Source organism: Artemia sp. Qi Xiang Cuo, chromosome 9 (genome assembly GCF_049724085.1).
Source record: "Artemia sp. Qi Xiang Cuo chromosome 9, ASM4972408v1, whole genome shotgun sequence".
NCBI lineage: Eukaryota > Metazoa > Arthropoda > Branchiopoda > Anostraca > Artemiidae > Artemia > Artemia sp. Qi Xiang Cuo.
This window is the reverse complement of record NC_142802.1, coordinates 3,465,359-3,489,890: the sequence shown is the minus strand read 5'-3', so window position 1 is coordinate 3,489,890 and position 24,532 is coordinate 3,465,359. Positions and strand designations below refer to the sequence as shown.

Genomic DNA, 24,532 nt, shown 5'->3' with positions numbered 1-24,532 from the left:
ACCTATATATTGTAGCCTGCCGCGTGCCGAATGCCGGGGCCCGGCGGCGATATATATATCTGGCGAATAAATTTACAGTCTGGGGAATAAATTTGTAATATAAACAATTGCTTGAAATTGATTTTTTTTTATTTTTTTTTTAAGTAATGTTGTGTTTTGAAATCAAAGTGTGTTTGTTTAAAGTGAAAGCGCTTGTTTTTTTGTTTTGCTTTTTTTTTCTTTTTATTTTGTAGTGACGTGCGATGTCAACTGCTGTGGGGGCAATAGAGTTTGCTCTGTGAAATTGGACTGTGCTTGAAGTAAAAAAAAAAAAAAAAAAACTGTTTTAGGATTGGCAATTTGAAGCTAATAGGCTAGTTTTAAGAGCTTGTCACAATCTTATTTTTCAATCGAGATAGATCCAAAGGGAAAATTTGAATATCTTTTGAATTAATCAGAGGCAACGCTGTAGCGTTGCCTATAGTAAAGGCCATACGGCTCCAATGTTTTATTATTATTTTTTTTTTTTTCCCAGAGGCACTTCATACGTAAGGGGTCGTCTTAGAAACTTTAAAGGGGGCTGATTCGATTGGAAATCGAGAGTTCTATTGCCCTTTTTAATAGTCGAAAATGATTGGAGGGCAACTAACCCCCCCCCCTACGCCCATCATTCCCCCAAACACATCCAATCAAAATTTTGAATTAGCCATTTTCTTCAGTGTAGTTGATTTCCAGATAGAAAATATATTTTTGAGGAGGACACTCCCCCACAACCCTCAGAGCAAGAGTTTTAAGTTATGCCCTGGGGGCAATATAAGGTTTTTATAGAAGGCGTCGTAGAAACTTCAAAACTGACTTATTCGATTGGAAATTCAAAGGGCTAGTGCCCTTTTTAATAGTCGAAAACGATTGGAGGGCAACTAGCCCCCCCTCACGCCCATCATTCCCCCAAACACATCCAATCAAATTTTTGAGGAGGACACTCACCCACAACCCTCAGGCAAGAGTTTTAAGTTATGCCCTTGGGGCATATAAGGTTTTTATAAAAGGCGTTGTCGTAGAAACTTCAAAACAGGCTCATTCGATTGGAAATTCAAAGGGCTAGTGCCCTTTTTAATATGTTTAAAGTGACTGGAGGGCAACTAGTGCCCCCCCCCCCGACGCCCATCATTTCCACAAACACACCCAATAAAAATTTTGAGATAGCCATTTTGTTCAGTGTAGTTGATTTCCAGATAGAAAATATCTATAGAAAAGGCGGTGTCGTAGAAGCTTCAAAAAAGGCTCATTCGATTGGAAATTCAAAGGGCTAGTGCCCTTTTTAATAGGTGAAAGTGATTTGAGGGCAACTAACCCCCCTCTCTCGCCCGCCTTTTCCCCAAACACATCCAATCAAAATTTTGAGACAGCCATTTTATTAAACGTAATTTTAAGTTCTGGAAATTAGGTCTTTGAGGATGACAACTCCCCCACAGCCCTCAGGGCAATGGTGGTAATTTAAGGATTCTCCGAATCCTTCCCATTATTTCTTATTGAAGGGATGCTCGTATAAACTTTAGAGAGGGCTCATTTGACTGAAAATTGAAAGTTCTTGTTCACTTTTTAAGAGTCACAAAGAGATTGGAGGGTAATTAGCCCCCCCCTCCTCCACGCCCTAAATTCATCAGATAAAAAATTTGAGATACACATTTTGTTAAAATAGTTCAAAGTTCTGATAAAAAAAAAACTCCAGTGTCGACACAGCCCACCAGGGCCCGGGGGTAGGCGTTGTAAGTTATGCCCTGGGGGCATATAAACAATCAAGCAGTCAATCCAAGCAAACATACAATATAAATGTAAATTAATAAATATATTTCTGCTGGGTGGAATTTAACGGGGGGGAATCATCAGCAGGAAAAGAAAATGTTCTTTAAGGGGGGAGGAATTTCCCAGGGGTGGGTTTTTCAAATCTGAATTATTCAGGGAGATGACGACTAAACTCATTCGATAATATTCTAAATTTTACATCTGAAAGTAACGGGAATAAAGAATCAACGGAAATGTCAGACATAGCACTTCAGGTTCCTTTAGACCATTTTGTTCGTGTCTTTTGATAAAAGACATGTTCAAAAGACAGATTGTTTTCATCTATATTACTTTCTCTGTGGCTGGTCAATTATACATGTGAGGGGGGAGACTTCTCTCCACCTCTGTCAAAGCTAAAGTTTTAATTTTTATCTTAAGGCATAACAATGAACGCAATACGATAAAACTATAACTTAAAATAACATATATAGAAAAAAAAATGCAAATAATACAGCACAGTTAATCTAAATTGCGTATTCTGAGTTGGAGCTTAGTAAAAGGACAGGTCAGGGGCTCACTAGTTCACAGTGTGTGAAGTCAGTTCTGCAGTAACTGAATACATGAATTATTGTTTGGTATTTTAACGCCTTCCACAATTAAAAAGGTCCAACATCATTCAGCTCTATTAGTTTATCTAATCTACTATATCAGGAACGGAGGAGATAAGTGAAGTTCCGCCTCGTATTGGATGAGTCTCCAACCTCCCCCTCTCCTTCTGTCTACGCTAAAGTTTTCTTCTTTATGCCAACTACGCCGCCCCCACCCCAAAGACTTTAATAAGGTAAAGTTTTGTGTGGGAAGAACACATAGTAAATCTATTATAATTACCCAATTATAAGGTTAAAATACATACTCTGTGATAGACGCAAAATTGCTTTCGCACACAAAATCCTATTAAGGTCAATTCCAAACAGTCGTGATCCCTTTGTGTCAGCAAGTGAAATGGTCTAAACCCCCTTATTGGAGCTATTTCTTCAATCCATTCATTGTTGTCAATCGCTGTCCACAAGTTATGCAAGCTGTCTATTGTTCATATATAAGGTCTTTTTCAAAGAGCTAATGGTATAGACTTTGAAAAAAGCCTCATTCGATTTAAATTGAAAGTTCTAGATACGTTTTTAAAGTCAAGAATAATCGGACAGTAAGCACCCCCCCCCCCCCATGCCATAAAACATGAAACTTTTTGCAATCAAAAACGAACAAAATTACTATTAAAGAATAAATGAAACCCAAAACGAACGGAAATTAAATAAACAATCATAGCAAAAAACTTACAACAAGTAATAATATAAATGAATAAATAGATCTTAAAGCGAGTAATGCTTAGATTGAATATGAAAATCAAGCTTAAAGAGAAAACAAATATTTTGCTATTAAAGTATAAATGAAACTTAAAACGAACAGAAATTTAATAAACAATCAATGCGAACAAACATACAATAGATATTAATGTAAATGAATAAATAAATCTTAAAAGGAGTGAAACTTAGATTGAATATGCAAATCAAGTTTGAATCGAATAAAAATAACTACAAACAAGAGTTTAGGTATCGCCTCACTGCAGAAGCCTAAAACCTACTGCGTCATTGGTGCTCTACTGAAAACGAATTATATTACAAAAGTTTTCTTTTGTACTTAATATTGAAAATAATTGTTAAAATTACAGTAAAATTTTCAACTGATGAGCTTTTAGCAATTAATATCATTATGCATCAAATATTCAGTTTAATTTATTAGTTCTTTTCAAGATTGGTCAATACAAATATAGTTTCACTGCAAACAAAATTTGGATATTGCCCCCTTCTTTAACTGTAAAAACCTAAAGCCTTCTGCGTCATTGGCGCTTCACTGAAAACGAATTACTCGTATATTACAAATTTATTTATTTCCAGTTCTTACAGCATTGAAAATGAAAACAAAAATTACAGTAAAAAAAATTTGAACTGATGGATCTTTCAACAATTAATATCATTATATATCTAATATTCAATTTGATTTTGTTTATACTTTCCAACTCAAACAGTTTTCAGTAAGGCACAATGACGCAGTAGGTTTTAGGCTTCTGCAGTGAGGTGATACCCAAACTCTTGTTTGTAGTTATTTTTATTCGATTCAAACTTGATTTGCATATTAAATTTAAGTTTCACTCGTTTTAAGATTTATTTATTAATTTCCATAATATATATTGTATGTTTGTTCGTATTGATCGTCTATTCAATTTCTATTCGTTTTAAGTTTCATTTATACTTCAATAGCTAAATATTTTTTTCGTCTTAAGCTTGATTTTCATATTCAGTCTAAGCATTACTCGCTTTAAGATCTATTTATTCATTTATATTATCACTTGTTGTATGTTTTTTGCTATGATTGAATATTTAATTTTTGTTCGTTTTGGGTTTCATTTATTCTTTAATAGTAATTTCTGGTCGTTTTAAGTTTTTAATTTCAACAGATATTTGTATCTCCTGAGGTTAAGTTTAAAATGGCCTTTACTTTTCTATGAAAAACCTATTGTTCAGAATTTTTTTAAAAAATAATAACCATATATGATGCATCCTAATAAAAACTAAGAAAATCTAGATAGTTCATTTTGATTTTGACTGACATTATTAGTTAAGCTAGTTAAGAATATATTATTACTGTCTAAAGGGGGAACGGAGAGAAGAGATTAGCATAGCGAATTGAAAATAGAAACTCTTGGTTTCCTGGAATTGTTGGGTTCTTTCCCGACTTGGGAATTTATGATCAGACATCAAATCGGCAATCCGATGAAGTTGATGGAGCGGGGAATATTGTGATTGAGGGAACACACTTTTCACTCTGACTCTCAGGGTGTGAGAGGGAAATTTGTAAAATGAATTGAATGGACATGGAAAGGAAAGGCTTTCAAAGGTGACTATACCTTTCCACTTTGGTAAATTAATTTTTAGATCTTGCCAAAAAGACTTTCATCAAAAGATTAAAAGTATTAAAGTCAGGGTAAATAAAATGAAGCTTTTGAGCTAGCCTACCTTTTTCATTAAGTTAAGCGAATAAAAAAAACTTAAAAACCGAAAACGGAATTCAATTTCAGGGGCTTCTTTTCGTCGTAGTTATATTTAGGGGTCACATTTCCTGGTATGTGCACGTAAAAAACCTTTTCCTCTGGTAACTTATTCACATTTATTTTGGTAAAAAGTATATATTTCTCTCAAAACGTTGGGTTAGCTGTATTCTTCTTGTGTTATTCTCTGGGACCGCCTCTACTATATATAGCTAATTGTTTTCACTACTACATTGGGGAAGGGAAAGAATTGATAATAGCCCCTAGTCTCTTACGATTTTCGAAAATTGCCGGAGAGCCTCGGTAAATGACTGCTGTAACAAGATATCGCATAATTTTTGGGCATAGTATACATTTAGGTCTTCCAGAAATTACAACGAGATATAAAATAAATTTATCATGAAATTATATATGTATAAATATCTAAATAAATAAGTTACTATCATAAATTAAATAATAATAAATAATAGATAGTAGAGATCATTGACGTAAAATAGAGAGTAACCGTAGAATTGTTAAGTCTTAACAGTTTAATTCCAAGTTTAAAAATTAAGTTCTAGCCCAAGCTGACTTTACATTTCAGGCAGAAGTCTTTGAAGTATGACCTTTTCTATTGCAAGTGAAACTTACAATTGGCACCATTACTTCAATGATTTTCAAGAAATAGTAGCCGAGCAGATTGAAACACCTATGAAGTCACACAATTTTGGGGCTTGGGATACACTTCGGTCGTCCAGAAATAATAAAAAAAAAATTACATAGTAATCAGTAATAAATAGAACAAAACTCGGTTCCAACCGAAGACAATTACAAGAAGGGTTACGAAGACGATTGTTAAGGTGATAACTGGTGGGCATCTCAGAACGTCACATGTTCCGCATAATTCCATCTTGCTTGGCAAACTTCCACCTCATTTGATACGCACCACCTGATGAGCCGTCCTGGCTAAGTGGTTGGCGTGCTGGGTTGAGATTGGAGAATTCTTTGTCCAAAGGGCATGGGTCCGATCCCTGGTGTGCCCCAGTTATTTGGTTTAAGACGGGGGTCAGTGGCATGACTCTGAAACTTCAGCCAGAGTCAATCCAGCTCTAAATGGGTATCTGGTAAAATATGGGGAAGGTAAGCAGAAAGGGTGTGCGAAAGCACAGGATGGCTGGCCCCCAACCCCCTATTGCACTTCTTGGCTGAAGGGCCACGAAACGGAGATCAGCACCGCCGGTTTGAACCTTAAGGGTTTAGTGCAGTCATATTTACTTACTTGCGCCACTTGATGTACCTAATTTCTGAAAATGGGTGCCCCCTCGTTCTATCGCCGTCAAAATTTTTACATGGTGCTCTATGATTCTTGCTCTATCCCACAATTGTGATTTGTGACACACACACATCAGAATTGTGATTTGTGATTTGAATACCTCCTTTTTATTGGGTGACAGATGTGCTGTATCCACTTTTTTCGATCATACAAATAGTTGGGAAATTGAACTACTGTTATACAGTATCTTGGATGCCTTTATAAGTAGACCTCTCAGGAATCTTGAGACTCTTAGAAAATTACGTTTGTGTACATTTTTTTTCTTTTCTCTTCTTCTCATTTTTAAATTTTATTCCTATGTTTAAGGGGTTACTCCAAGCAAGCGAAAGCTTACGGAGGGTTAATTATTTTGTTGTATTGCTATTTTTAAAGTGTTTTCTTTATGTATTTTGTTGTGTATTTTTTTTAATAAACCCCGCTATCAAATTGAAATTGAATTGGGTATTCTAAATATGATCAAACAAATAAACAGGCTTCTTAGCTCTTCAGAAATGTACCAAATTTTATTTTGCAGCGCGCTGAGAGAATGGATCTATGCCATAATTCTTACTTAAGATATAAAAATCAGGTCATTGACACATTGCGGTGTGAATCATGCTCCATTTTTCACAACTGTTTTCACAGGTCGACAAAACTTTCACCAGCGTAGTCGATTTACCATAACCTCTTGATTTTCCAACTAATTACTTTTTTGGTCACCTTCAATGTATGTTTTCTTTATTCTAAATAATTTTTAAAGTTTTATTTTAAGGTTCCTGAGCCTCGCCCTGGACAGTGCGTAAACGACTCTCAGACACTACCAGACATAACGTTGAATTTCATCAAATCTCATCCTTTGATGGATGACTCTGTGCCGGCGTATTTAGGAGAGCCACTTCTGATAAAAACTGGCATACAGTAAGTTTAAATTAATTTGAATGAATGTTTTGAAGCTATTGTTCTTTCAAAAAAAAATTTCAAGATGTCATTACGTTATATGGGAAATGACATGGGAAAGACACCAAAGAGAGCAGTTTTCTGTGAAAATTTGCATATAACTTTAATCCAATCACTTTGACTCTTACAAAGAGCAATAGAACTTTTAGTTTCCAATCAATTGAGCCATCTCCCAAGTTTCTATAACCACCCGTTCTATACGAAGTGACTGGGGAAATATTATTAACAAATTTATGAAAGCCACATGGCACTTTACTAAGATTTTTCGAATGTGTCTTAAAGTTTTGGTTAGGCTTGTTCTTTACTAGGCTGCGGTGGACGCCGTATCCATGATCATCATTTTTTACTATTATTTTTTCGTAATCAAATGAAGCCAGCTATACTCACAAGCAACGTTTACAGAGAAAGGAGGGGGTTTCGGGCCATTACCCCTCCCAACAAAATATGAAAGTTTTTACAATTTTTTCCGCAATTTTGCATACTTTACGCATATTCATATAGTCTTGTATCATATTTTTAATGTAAATCTTCTCCCTTAACTTCTTAATCTTGATAAAGGGGGGAACAGTAAAAAATACACCTAAAATGCATCCGATTTTGTCGATGCTTCCGTTTTCACGCTTTTTATGGAACCTCCGGCCTTCAGGTGATTGGTTTAAGAACTACTCATAACAATCAGTACAAAATAAAGAGTAAATTAAATATGAGAACATACTTTTACTCGCGAAAAATATACTTTTTATTCATAAAATTCAATTCCAGTTTCAATATTATCATAGGCAGCGCGCTAGCGCTGCCTAAGTAAAGAACGATGTGGGCAAAATGTGTTTTTTCTCCACCCGGGCATTTCGTATCGAAGGAGGTGTCGTAGAAACTTCGAAAAAGGCTCATTCGATTGGAAATTGGAGTGGCTAGTGCCCTTTTTAATAGTGGAAAGTGATTGGAGGGCAACTACCCCCCCCCTCACGCCCATCATTCCCCCAAGCACATCCAATCAAAATTTTGAGATAGCCATTTTGTTCAGCGTAGTTGATTTCCAGATAGATAATAGGTTTTTTAGGAGGACACTCCCCCACAACCCTCGGAGCAAGGGTTTTAAGTTATGCCCTGGGGGCATATAAGGTTTTTATAGAAGGCGTTGTCGTAGAAACTTCAAAACAGGCTCATTCAATTGGAAATTCAAAGAGCTAGTACCCTTTTTAATAGTCGAAAGTGATTGGAGGGCAGCTAGCCCCCCCCCACCCTCACACCCATCATTCCCCCAAATACATCCAGTCAAAATTTTGAGATAGTCAATTTGATCAGCGTAGTTGATTTCCAGATAGAAAATATGTTTTTGAGGAGGAAACTCCCCCACAACCCTCAGGGCAAGGGTTTTAAGTTATACCCTGGGGGCATATAAGGTTTTTATTGAAGGTGTTGTCGTAGAAACTGCAAAAAAGGGTCACGTAATTTGAAATTGACAGGTCGATTACCCTTTTTAATTGTCGAAAGGAATTGCAGAGTAACTAGCCCCCCCCCCTCCCACGCCCATGAAGCCCTCAAACACATCCTATCAAAATGTTGAGATAGCGGTTTTGTTCAGCTTAGTTGATTTGCAGATAGAAAATATGTTTTCGAGGAGGACATTCCCCCACAACCCTCAAGGCAAGGGTTTTAAGTTACGCCCTGGGGGCATATGAGGTTTTTATAGAAGGCGTTGCCGTAGAAACTTCAAAACAGGCTCATTCGATTGGAAATTCAAAGCGCTAGTACCCTTTTTAATAGTCGAAAGTGATTGGAGGGCAACTAGCCCCCCCCTCCCACGCCCATGATTCCCCCAAACACGTCCAATCAAAATTTTGAGATAGCCATTTTGTTCAGCGTGGTTGATTTCCGGATAGAAAATATGTTTTTGAGAAGGACACTTCCCCACAACCCTCAGGGCAAGGTTTTTAAGTTATGCCTTAGGGACATGTAAGGTTTATGTAGAAGGCGCTTTCTTAGAAACTTAAATAAAGGCTCGATTTAGTGGAAATTCAAAGAGTTAGTACCCTTTTTAAGAGTTGAAAGTGACTTATGGGTATATAGCCCCCCCCCCACGCCCATCCGTCCCCCAAACACATCCACCCAGAATTTTGACAAAGCCATTTTGCTAAACATAGTTTTAATCTCGAGTAACTAGACCTTCGATGACGAGAATCTCCTCATAACCGTAAGAGTGTGGACTTTAATCTATGCCCTGGGGGCATATAAAGTTTTAATAGAACGCGTTGTCGTAGAAATTTCAAAAAGGGCTCATTTGATTAGAAATTGAAATGGCTAGTGCTCTTTTTAATAGTCGAAAGTAATTGGAAGGCAACAAACACCCCTTCCACGCCCACCATTTCCCCAAACACATCCAATCAAAAGGTTGAGATAGCCATTTTGTTCCACGCAGTTAAAGCTCAGGAAATTATACCTTTGAGCAGGACACTCCCCCCAGAGTCTTCAGAGCAAGGGTTATAAGTTATGCCCTGGGTGCATATAAGTTTTTATTGAAATCTTTGTCGTAGTAACTTAAAAAAGGGCTCATTCAATTGGAAATTCAAAGGTCTAGTGTCCTTTTTAATAGTCGAAAGTGATTTGAGGGCAACTAGCCCTCCTCTCTCGCCCACCGTTTCCCCAAACACATCCAATCAATATTTTTAGATAGCCATTTTATTCAGTGTTTTGGATTTCCAGATAGAAATTATGTTTTTGAGGAGGACACTCCCCCACAGCCCTTAGGGCAAGGGCTGTAAGTTATGCCCTGGGGGCATATAAGGCTTTTACTTAGCGTGTCGTCGTAGAAACTTCAAAAACGACTCATTCGATTGGAAATTGAAATGGCTAATGCCCTTTTTAATAGTCGAAAGTGACTGGAAGGCAACAAACACCCCTTCCAAGCCCACCATTTCCCCAAACATATCCGATCAAAATTTCCTGATGGCCATTTTGTTCCACGAAGTTTAAAGTTCAGGAAATTATACCTTTGAGCAGGACACTCTCCCCATAGTCTTCAGGGCAAGGGTTATAAGTTATGCCCTGGGGGTATATAAGGTTTTTACTGAAATGGGCAACTAGCCCCCCTCTCACACCCACAATTTCCCCAAACACATCCAATTAAAATTTTGAGAAATCCATTTTGTTCAACGTAGTCGAAAGTTCTGGAAATTAGGCCTTTTAGGATAAAAAAAAACCCTACCAGAGCTTTCAGTGCAAGGGTTGTAATTTGTGCCCTGGGGGCATATAAGGTTTATATAGAAAGTTGTTGTAGAAATTTCAATAGGGGCTCATTTGATTGGAAGTTTAAATTGCCCTTTTTAATTGTGTATATTGAGTGGAGAGTAATTAACCCCCCTCTCACGCCCACCATTTCCCCAAACACATTCAATAAAAGATTAGAGATAGCCATGTTGTTCAACGTAGTTGAAAGTTCTGGAAATTATTTATTTAAGGTGACAAATCCCCGAGAGTCCCCAGGGCAAAGGTTGTAAGTTATGTCCAGGGGGCGTATAAGGTTTTTAATGATAGAGTTGTCTTAAAAACTTCAAAAGGGGCTCATTCAATTGGAAATTGAGAGGGATAGTGTCCTTTTTAATAGTTGAAAGTGATTGGACGGTAACTAACCCCCCTCTCACGCCCACCATTCCCCCAAACACATCCAATCAAAATTTTCAGATAGCCATTTTGTTCAACGTAGTAGAAAGTTCTGTAAATTAGGTCTTTGAGGATGACAACCCCCCCATCCAGCCCTCAGGGCGAGGGTTGTAAGTTATCCCCTGAGAGTATATAAGGTTTTTATTGAAAGCGTTGTCGTAGAAACTTCAAAAGGGCTCATTTGATTGGAAATTGAAAGGGCTAGTGCCTTTTTTAATAGTTGAAAGTGATTGGAGAAAGACTAACGCCCCTCTCACGGCCACCATTTTCCCAGACACATCCAATCACAATTTTGAGATAGCCATTTTGTGTAACGTAGTTGAAAGTTCTGGAAACTAGGTCTTAGAGGATGACAACCACCCTCACAGCCCTTAGGGTAAAAGTTGTAATTTATGCTCTGGGGCCATATAAGGTGTTTATAGGAAGTGTTGTCGTAGAAACTCGAAAAGGGCTCATTCGATGGGAATTCGAAAGGCCTAGTGCCCTTTTTAATAGTCGAAAGTAATTGGAAGGCTTGACATTTTTATAGTAAAGATCGATGTGGATATAATGTATTATTTTTTTTTATTTTTTTTTTGTTGTTGTTTAGACCAGGGCACTTTGTATAGGAGTTGTCGTAGGAACTTCGAAAAGGGCTCATTCGATTGAAAATAGAAAGGGCTGATGCCCTTTTTAATAGTCGAAAGTGATCGGAGGGAAACTAATCCCCCTTCCACGCCCAGCCTCCCATTTGACTTTATGTTTAAAAACTAAATGTTGCCATAAGATTAAATCAAAATGCACTTTGTTAATGCTAATCCCCAATACTGAAAAAATATACTTTACTGAAACAAATATAAATGTTTATACTTTTATAACTTTAATAAATCAAATAATATTAAGATTTTGATTATTAAATATCAGTAAATGTATATTAAGCTGACAATGCACATTCATATGTATTTTTTTTTTAGTTAAGTGCAAATTATGTTCTGGCCTTGGGAAGGCATAGGGGTTTTGACCCCAACTTACGTTAATTTCTGCTATTTTTCAGTTTGATTCGGTTATTTATTGTAATTTCTGTTCGTTTTGGGTTTCATTTATTTATCGATGCTGATTCATGGTAGTTTCACGCTTGGTAGATTTTTGGATTTTATTTTTGCTCATTTTTTGATTAATGGAGTTCTTTACTTTTCTTTAAAAAACTTATTTTGTGGAAAAAGTTTTTTTTATTAATTTATTAAAACAGAAGAACATTGAACCTGCATTTACTTGTTGAAGAGTCGATGCTTCAGTTTGTGCGATTTAAAAACTCTCTCATGATAATTAGTGGGAAATAAAGACTTAATAAAGAGCAAATAATAATTTGTTTTTTGTACGATAGAACTCCTGTAAAAACGGTGTGTGTTTAATGTGCTGGGGTTGACCATCTAAAATAAACTTACTAATGAAATAGAAATATTACCATGATATTTTTTTTTTTTTTTTTTTTTTGAAGGAAGAAATGGTTTATTCATTAACAATAAACATAACAAAACCTGAAGCAAAGCTTTTTTAGTTAAATAATTACCCCACTAGGCCTATATATAAATTAACTTATGAAAGATGACGATAATTAAACACCAAAAACAAAACAAGGAACGACAAAAAAGCCAAATTAAAAACCAATTGGTACCTCCCATCATCAATCCATCAAACCCCAAAAAAATCTAAGAATCTTATCAACTTAATAAATAAAGAATTTATGTTCTTTCCAAATATCATGGTTGCTTTTCTAACAATTTTCAACACACCTTCCCCCCTCCGTTTTTTAAATAAACTTTAGAAGCGTAACTCTAAAATATTATGGTAAAAATAAGTATGTTTAAACTGTTAACCAACATTTGCTTAGTGAAAAATTTAATGTGTGTTTTGATACCATAATGTCGGTTTCAAATATAATGTTTGAACCTCGATTTTCAAAAACATAACGGTAAATTCAATATTTTTCCCATCAGATTCGTCCTTGACGTTGATTTTCTTGAAATAGCATCAAAGGCATAATGTCAAACGCGATTTTTTAAATGCCTGCTATTTGAAGTTCCAACAAAGCTCTTAAAAATTCCGAACGGTTTTCGGCTCGATAACAAATGTGCCCTTTCCTTATTAACAAATATGATTTTACAGGATTACAAAAAAACTGCATATATTATTTCCTAAATATTACAAAGTTGTCGGATGTGCCCTCTCGTTTTGAGTCACACGTCTTGACCTTATCTCATAATTATTTCAACATTTAGTTTTTATTAATTAGCTCCACTAGTGTATTGCGCCACCAAATTCAGTCATGAAAGAAGTACAATGTTAACATAGACACAAAGTCTTGTTTCCTACTCTCAGGGATACATTTGACGTCAGTGGAGGAATATTTAAAGAGAAAAGTAGATAAAGAGGTCTCTATAGCCTTTTTGTAAGTTTTAGAGAATGATTTTGAAACGCTGCGAACACCTTGTTAATAAGAACTAAGTTATATTGAAGGTGAAAAGTATACTCTTCAACGAATATAAAAGAAGGTATCTGTTTCTAAAGCTATCATAGTCTCAAGATTTTTGTTTACTTATCCAAAAGGCCCTACTCACCTCAATGAAGGAATATTAAGAGATGAAAAGGAGTGAGGGCCGACTGAATCTTTGGCTGTTTGCCATATTTGATCTTGGTTGCTCCCGAGCAACTCCCCCTGAAACTCTTGAGATTTTCAATGAATACCTTCTCTACTAAGTTATAATTAAAACATCGTCTCTGCTATTGAATTACCAAGGACAGTGAAAATGAAATGTGATCTATTGGTCAACTTGTACAACTATATGCATCTTAAAAAATTGGGAATTAAATTTTGATGAACTAGATCTCCGTAGGTAGTTCGCAGTTTTCGCTTGTTGCAGGTGCCAAATTTAAAATAAAGAAACGTGGGTGAGAATTCAACTAAAACATAATTTAATGTAATTTAAAATAATGGTTTCATGCAACAAAAAGTCCCCTAAAATTCAAGGTACCAAGGACATTTAACATGAAATCTAATTGTTTGAAATGATTAAGTGGAAGTAGCTTAGAAGTAGCTTTCGATTGAAAATGTAGTTGTCTTTGGGGATCAAAATATTATTAACCTTTGAATTTTTACGGAAGAAATGCGTTGTAATATTTAGTTAATAAGTTTGGCTTATTTATTTTCACTGTTCAAAGTGGCAACACTGATGAAAATGTGGTAGGCCTACTACCCTAAAAACTTAATAATATTGAAACAACCAAAAGAAAAATCGTTGACAATTGTGGTTTCATGTATGAAATTTTTTTTAATTCAATTTTTTATTTACAAACGAAAAATTTACTTATAACCGCCCCCAAAAAGATACAAAAAAGTACTTGAAAAGTAATTCGCTTCCTGTGAGTTTTTGGGCGACTGAACACCTCCCACAGTTTAAAAAAAGATTACAAGAGTATTTATTGGGGAATTAGTATTTTTTATTTTATTTTTTTTTGGGGGGGGGGGATTTGAGTGGTTATAGGACTGGAGGGAGGAGCGAGTTGAAGGGGATGGGTGGATGGAGTTGTATTTGGATGGTGGTTATTACCCTGGGGGTGTTTGAGAGAAGGTGATTGTCTTTTTTTTTCTTTTTTCATTATTATTTTAATTAGTCTAGAATGCTTCTAGAAATATTTATATAAGTTTATTATTATTATTATTATTACTGTTAATTTAGGATGCCTTTAGGAATGTTTATATAGTTAATCGCTTGGCGTTAGCAAAATTTAAATATTTCCCTAGCGTAGTGATTTATATCTGTATATATCTGTATTATATTTTTGTTTATTATGTAAATAAAATTCAAAGTCAATAATGATAATAATATAAAATAAAAAAATATTTATAAAATTAGATAAATAACGAATAAAAAAATTACATAACCAAAATAAAATAGACCTAAGATAGATCCATGGGGAAAAAAACTTAAATTTTAATTCCTGAGTACTTTAAATCCCCATTTTAATGCATGCGGACTGATTTAACATTCTGGCAATTAGGGACTTACTCTGACTACCTCCTAGACCGGAGACAAATTAAACAGATTTTTCAATTATCCCTGGAGGTTTGGGAGGCACGGGTTTCCTCTCCTAGAGAGGATTCAGTGTCTACATGTAAACCTTTGCGTAGATATAGCCTAATGCCAAAATGAAAACGATCCTGGGTCGCATGGATGTTTCAATATTCATTTGATTTTATATTTTTTGTAGACGAGTCGTCTTATCAATGCAGTTGCGAAGTGGCTACAGTGTAAAAATAAACATAGTTTTGTTTCCTTATCTAAACTGCTTACTTCAATGAATTAATATTGACAGAGGAAAGTGACTGTTGGCTTATAGCATGTTTATATAGCCTTTAATGCTAACTAAGGAGAACAACTTGCAAGCTCATAGACCCTGAAATTTGATGCTTTGTAGTGAAGGTTTGAAAGTAGGAACTAATTAGTATTCTGAAACATAGATACACACATGTATGACCCTTAGGGGTGGGTATTAGGTTTTTTTGGGAGGGAAGAGGGCATTAAAACGTGAAAAGATAGAATTTTTGGGCCACAATTTCTTCACTTTTCCTGGAGGTTTCTTTAAACCCATTCAGAGATGTTTTCCTCGCTCTCCCCTCCTTTTGTATTGGAATGAATATAAAAATTGAGTTGTTCATAAATATATTTGATGATATATTTCCACGGTTACAAATTACGTCAAATTCAGTTACGAAGGGAGAGTTTTGATTTCTTACACAGGATGGACTGCTCATATAAATGAAATATTTTTGACAAAAAAGGGAGAAGAAAAGCTCCTTGTGTTGAGGGACATCCTTCCCTCAATGAAAATTGAAATTTCCCATATTTTTCCTGTTTCATGTAAAAATATTTGTATTTGGTTGTTATTTTTTTAATTTTACTTCCTTCTGTCGTTTCGGAATTTTAATCCTCTCTTGGTATAGATTCCAATATATATATATATATATATATATATATATATATATATATATATATATATATATATATATATATATATATAAAGTATATAAATTGGGCTTTTGAAATATTTAGCACCTTCAGGATAAATTAATAACCACTTATATATTTTTTTGGTTCGGTAAATATCTCAAATCACACAAACATGGATCAGAAACCGTTAAATATGTAACCTACATCAATACACAGTAGGATGTATCAAAAACAGATACATGGAGTCGCATAAAATTTTATTACTTCCTATTGAGTCGCCTCTGAAAATCTATTAGTTCCTTACCAACTTTTTAGTTGGTAAGGAATTTAACTTTACCTTACCTAAGTCTTATATATATATATATATATATATATATATATATATATATATATATATATATATATATATATATATATAAATATTTAGTGCTATTTAGTAGATTGTATTTTGTAGATTAGTTAAAATACTTTCTACGGGTTTAGTCACTGAATAAAATCATTCATTCATCCATATATATGGAAAGGAGCTTACCGTATCTTTTGTCCTCCCAGGTAGGTTTTAGTTAGCAGCGTTGGAGTACTGCTAATCTTATCGCTAAAGCTTCTACACAAAAAAAATCAGTATTAAACCGATTTATTCTAAGCTCTGAAAAATGATTTTTGGTAGCACGGTCATCTTGACATTTAGTTCGTACCCGTTTTGCATTTAGTGTTTTTTGATGTTGGATGTTAGAAGCGTAATTGTTACTATTGTCATATTTATTATTTTTAGTCCACTTCCTCCCTTTGTCTTGTTCAGTTTAACATATTGGATAGAAATTTGAAACAAATAATGTTGTTTTTGGTGGTTGTTTTGTTGGTCAAGTACTTTTCCAGAAAAACTTTCTTAGAAATATATCTTAGAAAAATATTTTGTATTTTGTCATGGAGAAATCTAATAATAACTGGATTTTAATAAATACGAATCCTTCTTGCAAATCCTGTTACTGCCAGCTATCTACATCTGATATATCTTTTATTAAAAAAACTTGGCATAGAAATTTTTATGATCAAGTTATTTCTAAGATCAGATTCCATATTTATCTGTAGCAATAGATTTGAATAAAATCAATGACCCTCATTTGGGAATAAAGGGGATCATCACGTTGAATGTTCAGCCAATAAAGAGACAAGAATTGGTAGCAAGCAGAAACATCATGATAATAGATGTATTCAGCCAAAAAGAATTCTTCAAAAGGCGGTGTCTTCTTTGGCACAAATATCGCGATTTTACACATTTTCACCACTTTTGCCCCTAGGGATATTGCCCTAGGGGCAACGTGCTAAATTGACGTAATTGTTGCATACACTTGCTTGGTCGTTTCTCTTGATTAGGTAAAGGATAATCCTAGGGCCTATTTTTGCGCTAGGGCCTTATTTTCCTTATATTCATATGTCTCAAATTTAAGCTGATTTAGCCATATTCTGACTTTTACTAAATTAAACCACAAAACGTAATGTTAAAGCTAGGCGCTAGTGAGGTCTGTATGTTGTATAGTAGGGGACAGAATAATATGTGCTTGGAAATATGTGAAGGACAGAACATTTAAGGCAGTGCAAGTTTTCAATATAATTTGGTTTCTGGTAATAATATTATTCTGGTAGCGTGGATTTTTGATGTGCTATTTGATGTGCGCCGGGTGGATGAGAGAGGATAATTCAACGGGATAAATTGCCCTATTATTTGGCCTTGAAAGGGGGTTGTCAAAACCATCGTGTGAAAGATTAATGAATGTTGAACAATCGACATTTAACTAAGTTGCAAAATCACGCTCGTAAGACTTTCTTGCAGATAAAAGCGAAATAGTTGCTTCTTTTCCCAGTGTCGTTTCTAACAATTTTCAAACGTATATTATATTTTTAGCACGTGCAAATGGAAAACGTGCTGTGTATTTTGAAAATCTGCAGATGAAAAGTATTCTATCGTTAGTTTGTTCTTTCTAAATCGAGGGAGCCTTCTTGAAAGAACTCTGTTTTCTCCCACTTGAGCTGGAAGAGAATCGTTAAATTTTTCTTTTGCTGCTTTTCTTGTCTTATCTAAAGAAGGCTGAACTCTCTTGAACTTGTTTGGGAGTTTTTTTTTCATGTCATTGTTTCGTTGTTTGACAACTGTGCTTCTGTCTTTTTTTGTACTCTTTTCCTCTATGTTATAAAGTGAAAAAAATATTGTTCTTTAAGTGGGAATTAATTTGTATAATAATAATTTATTTCACACATTTTGTGGTCCGTTTCAGTATATATTTATGTGAAAGTTCTTAAGGTTGATTATCCTTTTTTTTCTAAGATAGAGAAAGGCAAATGAATCTCAAGCAGGGGCAAGTCGTGGTACTCATTTATTCAGTATCAGAGGCAACGCTATAGCGTTGCCTGTAGTAAAGGCGTATTTCAAGTAAAACTAACATAGTGTTAATATATCTTCTCTGAGCGAGTAAGACATCGACTTGTTTTTTTTTTTTTTTTTTTTTTTTTTTTTATCAAGTTGCTGCTCATTTATTTATGGTTTTTTTTGTTTGGTGGATACCCAAACACATTGGTGCAAGTAAACGTTTTTTTAGTCGTAATATAAGCCCAGTTTACTGGGCTTCTTGCTTTTATTGTGATTTTTTTTTTTTTAATATATATTTTTTTATTTGAAAAAAAAAAACTGATTGGATAAGAGACCAAAGAGAATGAGAAACATATGAGAGTGGGATCTTCGGCAATTTTATACGGGAAGATAGGGACTAAAAAACGCACACCTCACGAAACAGTTACTTTTTTGAGATGGTTTCACGAAGGTAGCTTCAAATTGTAAATCTTTAGTAATTGTATATTATATTTTTAGGTGAGTCTATTTTAGATTTATGTTTATTTTTTAGTTTTAGTTTATTTTTATCTACGCTCAAGACACCTTGTTAGATACGGGCGAAATATTCGTTTTTGTTTTCTTCTTCCTTTTCATTTACTGGCCACATACCCGTTTGTCGTATTTATTTTTTTGTGTTTTTTATTTTCTTTATATTTATATGCCTATAATTTAAACTGATTAAGCGATTTTCTGACCTGTATTAGTTGAAGCTGCATAATACAATGTTAAAGCAAAGCATGAGTAAAGTCTGTATTTCACAAACTACTCTGGCTTAGTCTGCATTGCCTAGTTTAAAACAGAAAATGCGCACAAATACGCGGTTGCTGTAGCGCTTAAAAATCGCATTTCATATTTTCACACTTCTGACTTCATTGCTAAAAACTGTTTGCTAAACTCTTTTCAAAGAAGAGATCGGCATAGTAATGTAGATTAGCAGAATCAAAGTGTGATTGAACATCCTTTTTGACAGTTTTTGACAATTACATTAGAAGTTTAAAAAGTGTCAGATATGATGACAATGACACTACACTTTATGCCTTGTGGCTAAAATGGTTCTTTTATCTTCGCCCCAACGTAAGACAAAAATGAAAAAGTGGTGGAAAATAAATACATCTAGTACTTTATTTTTATAATTTTACTCAGTAACGTTAAATTTTTTTTTTTTTTCATTTTCTTTCTAAGAGACGACTTGAGTTTCCTCACTAGTCAGTTTGGATTAATCTTTAGGTATAAAAAATAGTCCAGTTTTCTGCTGTCAGTCCACGTTTGGTCACTTAGAAAAAAGCACTATTTTTTACCAACTTGCATATGACTGATATGGATAAAGTGAATCGGGCAACAAGAGGAATCGCAAATTGTGAAAATATCGATTGATCCCAACTATCCAATTCTCAATTTTGGCTGGTAAATACAGCCATTAATACGTATGCCCCCTCTTTTTTTTCCTTTTTTTTACTCGGAAACTCTCGAGGAGTTTTTTTTTCTCGAAGACGAAGGAGTTTTCTTTCTTGGTAGCTTGGATTAAAATTTTGATAAAAATCTTAGTATTACAAAAAAAGAAGAGTCAAAGTTTCTGCGCATAAAGTCAGGGCATTTGGACAAGATTAAGTATTTCTTGTGTAATTTGCTTTTAAAGTAAGATTTTTAGATACAGAAAGGAAGTTGCCCCCTCCCGATGTCTTTTAAGCCCAGTTTATAAAAAAAGGTAGTTACATTTAACATGGTTCGTTTTATTAAATTTGATCATTTCAGTGTTTTAAAATCATGTGCTTTAACATACTTAATTTCTGAAGAACCCTCAGTAACATTTGTCAAATTGCCAACAATTTTCCTCGGGAATAAAAGATTTCCAGAATTCAACTTTTAGCTCTTTCTGAAGTTTCAAGCTAAGAGGTAAGAAATCGCTCAACGTCCCATATAAATCAGAAATAACCCAATATACACGTAAATGTATTAGCTAAATGGTTGCAATCGGTAAAATCTCGCTATTCAGTTGTTAAACAAATCATGGGATAGTTCATCAGTTTTATAAAAAGCGAACCAATTTAAACTGATTATAAAATCGCCTGTAATGGAATAAATACGAGGGTGAAGAATTGCATCAAGTTTCAAATATATTTACTTTTCAGTTCACGTTGTTTTAAATTTTTACGCCAAAACGTATTTACTGTTTGAAGAACCCTCAGTCTCAGTAACATTTATGAAATTGCCTACGATTATCTCCAGTAATAAAAGCTTTCCAGAATTTAGCTTTCGGATCTTTTAAAAGTTTCTAGCCAAGAGGTAAGAAAGATGTGTATATCCCAGAATTCAGTTAAATGGATTAGTTAAATCATTGCAATCGTCCAAATCTCGTTATTCAGTTGTTAAACAAATCATGGTATATTTCACCAGTTTTATAAAAGTGAACCAATTTAAACTGATTATAAAACCGTCTGTAATGGAATAAATACGAGGGTGAAGACTTACATTAAGTTCCAAATATTTTTACTTTTCAGTTCACGTTGTTTTAATTTTTACGGCAAAACGTATTTACTGTTTGAAGAACCCTCAGTCTCAGTAACATCTATCAAATTGCCTACGATAATCCCCAGTAATAAAAGATTTCCAGAATTTAACTTTTGGATCTTTCAAAAGTTTCTAGCAAAGAGGTATGAAAGAGGTATATAACCCAGTATTCAGTTAAATAGATTAGTTAAATCGTTGCAATCGTTTAAATCTCGTTATTCAGTTCTTAAATAAATCATGGGATAATTCATCAGTTTTATAAAAGCGAACCAATTTAAACTGATTATAAAATCGTCTGTAAAGGAATAAATACGTGGGTGAAGAATTGCGTCAAGTTTCAAATATATTTACTTTTCAGTTCACGTTGTTTTAAATTTTTACGCCAAAATGTATTTACTGTTTGAAGAACCCTCACTGTCAGTAACATCTATCAAATTGCCTACGCTTATCCCCAGTAATAAAAGATTTCCAGAATTTAACTTTTGAATCTTTCAAAAGTTCCTAGCCAAGAGGTAAGAAAGAGGTATATAACCCAATATTTAGTTTAATGGATTAGTTAAATCGTTGCAATCGTCCAAATCTAGTTATTCAGTTGTTAAACAAATCACGGAATAGTTCATCAGTTTTATAAAAGTGAACCAATTTCAACTGATTATAAAATCGCCTGTAATGGAATAAATACGAGGGTGAAGAATTGCATTAAGTTGCAAATATTTTTTACTTTTCAGTTCACTTTATTTTAAATTTGAACGCACGCCACAACGTATCTACTGTTTGAAGAACCCTCAGTAACATTTGTCAAATTGCCAACAGTTTTCCCCAGGAACAAAAGATTTCCAGAATTTAACTTTTAGCTCTTTGTAAAGTTTCTAGCTTAAGAGGTATGAAATTGATCGAGGTTTTGAAGCAGACGGTCTCAAAGGATAGCCTGAGGCAATTTCTGGAATCGTTGATGCATACAGAAAACGATGTGGAGTGCCTCGGGTTCATTTTCGAAATCCATTTAACGCTCCTTTCCTTTTCCCAACTTAATCAGAATCGGGGATCGACCCATTCAATTAGAAAATTTCACAGTCGACAAATGAACTGAAAAAGGATTGTACCAACTGACCGGGGAAACTTTGATTGAAAGAAATGAAGAAATCTTTAGAAAATATTTCTTGTCAATATGTAAAAGGTTAGGAACTTTTACGTTAATTGCCTACCACTAATTCCTGATACGCGTAGACCTATCTTAAAACCAGTAGAATATCCGCTTTTGGTCCGCATACTTAACCGCAATGAATATTCTTATGCTCGCAATAAATGTAATGTCGGGTTTTTTTTAGTCCTTTAAATGTGCTTGTTTAGGTACGCTTAAGATTTTTTTTTATGTGTTCGTCTATTTTATTAATTAAATAAATTGTCACCAGAACAAGAAAAGTAGTAATATTCCTTTAACGGGAAGTTCCAAGGGTCAAAAATTACAAGAATATATTAAAGGTTTATGATGTCTTTATTCGTCGGTATGATGTTTTAAAGGTTTTGTTTTGTATTATTATGATTATATAATAATATAATATAATATAATATATATTGAAAACCCGTCGTATACAATAAATGACAGTATACAAAAATACGAAAAGAGGAAACAAAACGATAATAATAACAACAAAAGCAACAACTTCTTAAATAGTATACAAAATAGTACGAAAAGTGGAAACTGAAAGATAGCATACTCAAAGATTACAACAGAAACAACAACTTCTTCGAAAATAGCAACAAAGACAGCAACTTTTGAAATGAAAAAGAAAAAATAAAAAAATAAATAAAAATAAAAAAAATAAAAAAATAAAAAGGGAAACAAAAGGGAAAATTAAACAAACAAACTTGCCCACTCGTGCTTTAGAATTGCTGGTTTTGTTTTTTGCCGGCTAATAAGGGTCTGAAAAGCTAGATTTGGGTCCACTAGGTTATAGCGCCGAATCAGAAAACTATTTTTTATCCAAAGTTGCAATTTTAGTAGGTACTTTGCAAAACGGAAAAATATAGAGCGGATTTTAGACTTTTCACGGTTTGCCAATAAATTCCAGAAAGGGGTCACATATAATATATGTGGCAGAGCGGTAGCGTTGTAAATACTTGCCAGTAGTGCACGGTTAAATCTCAGAGTGGATTTAACAATCAAAGCATAGGAGCTGGATATTCGCCGTTCAAGATGTGAGATCAGGAGGGAACGGGTATGCTGTAATGAGGAACCTATTGGAAGCCCTAGATATACTATTTTATCAACTGGTTTTACTGAACAATCACCTAGTGTGATATTAGTAGGAGGGTCATTCTTCCAATTATAAAGCGAAACTTCCGACTTTTGGGAGTTAAATCTCAGACCGACTTTCTCGTAGTTGGACTGCAGAAATGAGAATATTTCTGAAAGGCGGTTAAGCGTCCGGCTGAGATTCAGCGTGTTATCGGCATAGCATACTAGGGAGATGTCAATGGAACTGAGAATGCATGATGAAGGACAGCTGTCTTGAGGTTCAATAATGTAGTTATTGAAGAAATTGGGGGATAAAACTGCTCCCTGACGGGCACCTTTATGGACTGGTATCAAATCTGACCGTGGGGCAGGCGGAAGGAATTATTTATTCGTCCGGGATTTACACCAGTTTAAAGTTGGTTCTTATCTCGATGTCATTCAGAAACATAAGTTGGCATTTATTTAGCGGGCGTTGGAAAATTTGTCAATACAGCAAAAGTGGCGAATTCAATTTAAGTCTAGAGATTTGAAATCTTTGCACAAAATCTTTTTTCTTACTTGAAAAAGGGTATGTATCCGTGAAACAAGCAAAAAGGTTAGCATAGTGGTTCTTTTTTTTTTTTAATGGAGTGAATTATCTAAATTTTTTGGAAAAATTTTCCTTTGCTTGATTAGTTCGTAATTTAAAAGGTGAAAATACCACTCGATGTATATTTTAACGCTTTTTCCGAATAAATTAATTGCTACCGTCACAAATTCCATTTTGAGTCCTTAAAGTGACTCCTTGTTCCTTTTTCATCCAATAGAACCAAAATAAAAACACGCCATTTGATTTAAAATCCAATACTAAGCTGATATTTCACTGTCATCTATTCTACGCGCTTAGAATTGATGCAATTCGATTCACCTAACAACTTATAATCCTTTTGATTTCGCCATTTTTTAACGTTGTAAGTAGTTCGCGTGTGTGTTTGAAGCGCGAATTAGACTGAATACAAACGTCTTTTCTTCGACAAACTTGACAAAACATGAGTCAACTTACACATTTAGTGCTCTTTTTGAATATATTTATCGCTGCTATCACAACTGTCTGCCCCCCCCCCCTATTCGGGCCAGTTATAGCCCAAAGCTATATGCAGAAGTTTGTTGACGTCCTTGTTTTTTATTATTAATTAGCATTATTAGGTCCAACTGTTGGTGAGAAATAAGCGCAAAAATAGCGCAATACAACACTAATTGTTCAGTGCTGGTCCGAGAAAAAAAGTCAGCCAAATTTTTGCTCACGTTAAAACATTTTTCATCGGATGGCAGGAAATCCGGCTGATGAAGCGAATTTTGACTCATGTCAGGACCTAGATTTAATAACGAATTAGCTTCAGGTGGGCCATCGGATTTTAGAATTTGCATTTTCTTTTCTTGAAACTATCTCGGGAGATCCGGGGTAATCCCTTGACGAAAAGCTTTAATACTTGATTTTTTGTTTAGTTATCGGTTTACGAAAATAGCCGTTGATCCCCAGTTCAAAACTCCAGATGGAAAAGTCTTCGATGTAATGTTCATAGGAACCTGTAAGTTTCTTTTTTTCTACTTTTTGTGATTTCCCTTTCTTCCTTTTCATTTTCTTTTTCTTTTTTCT

General features: G+C 34.5%; 1 protein-coding gene across 1 annotated transcript in view; it reads left to right on the top strand.

The window, feature by feature from the left end:
• The window catches only part of LOC148948239 (semaphorin-1A-like), a 418,473-nt gene that overhangs the window by 340,750 nt on the left and 53,191 nt on the right, over positions 1 to 24,532 (top strand). Inside the window, exons 7-8 of the mRNA XM_089094665.1 lie at positions 6,931 to 7,076; positions 24,382 to 24,464. Of these exons, the coding sequence (XP_088950791.1) occupies positions 6,931 to 7,076; positions 24,382 to 24,464 (229 nt within the window). The remainder of the gene's footprint in view (positions 1 to 6,930; positions 7,077 to 24,381; positions 24,465 to 24,532) is intronic.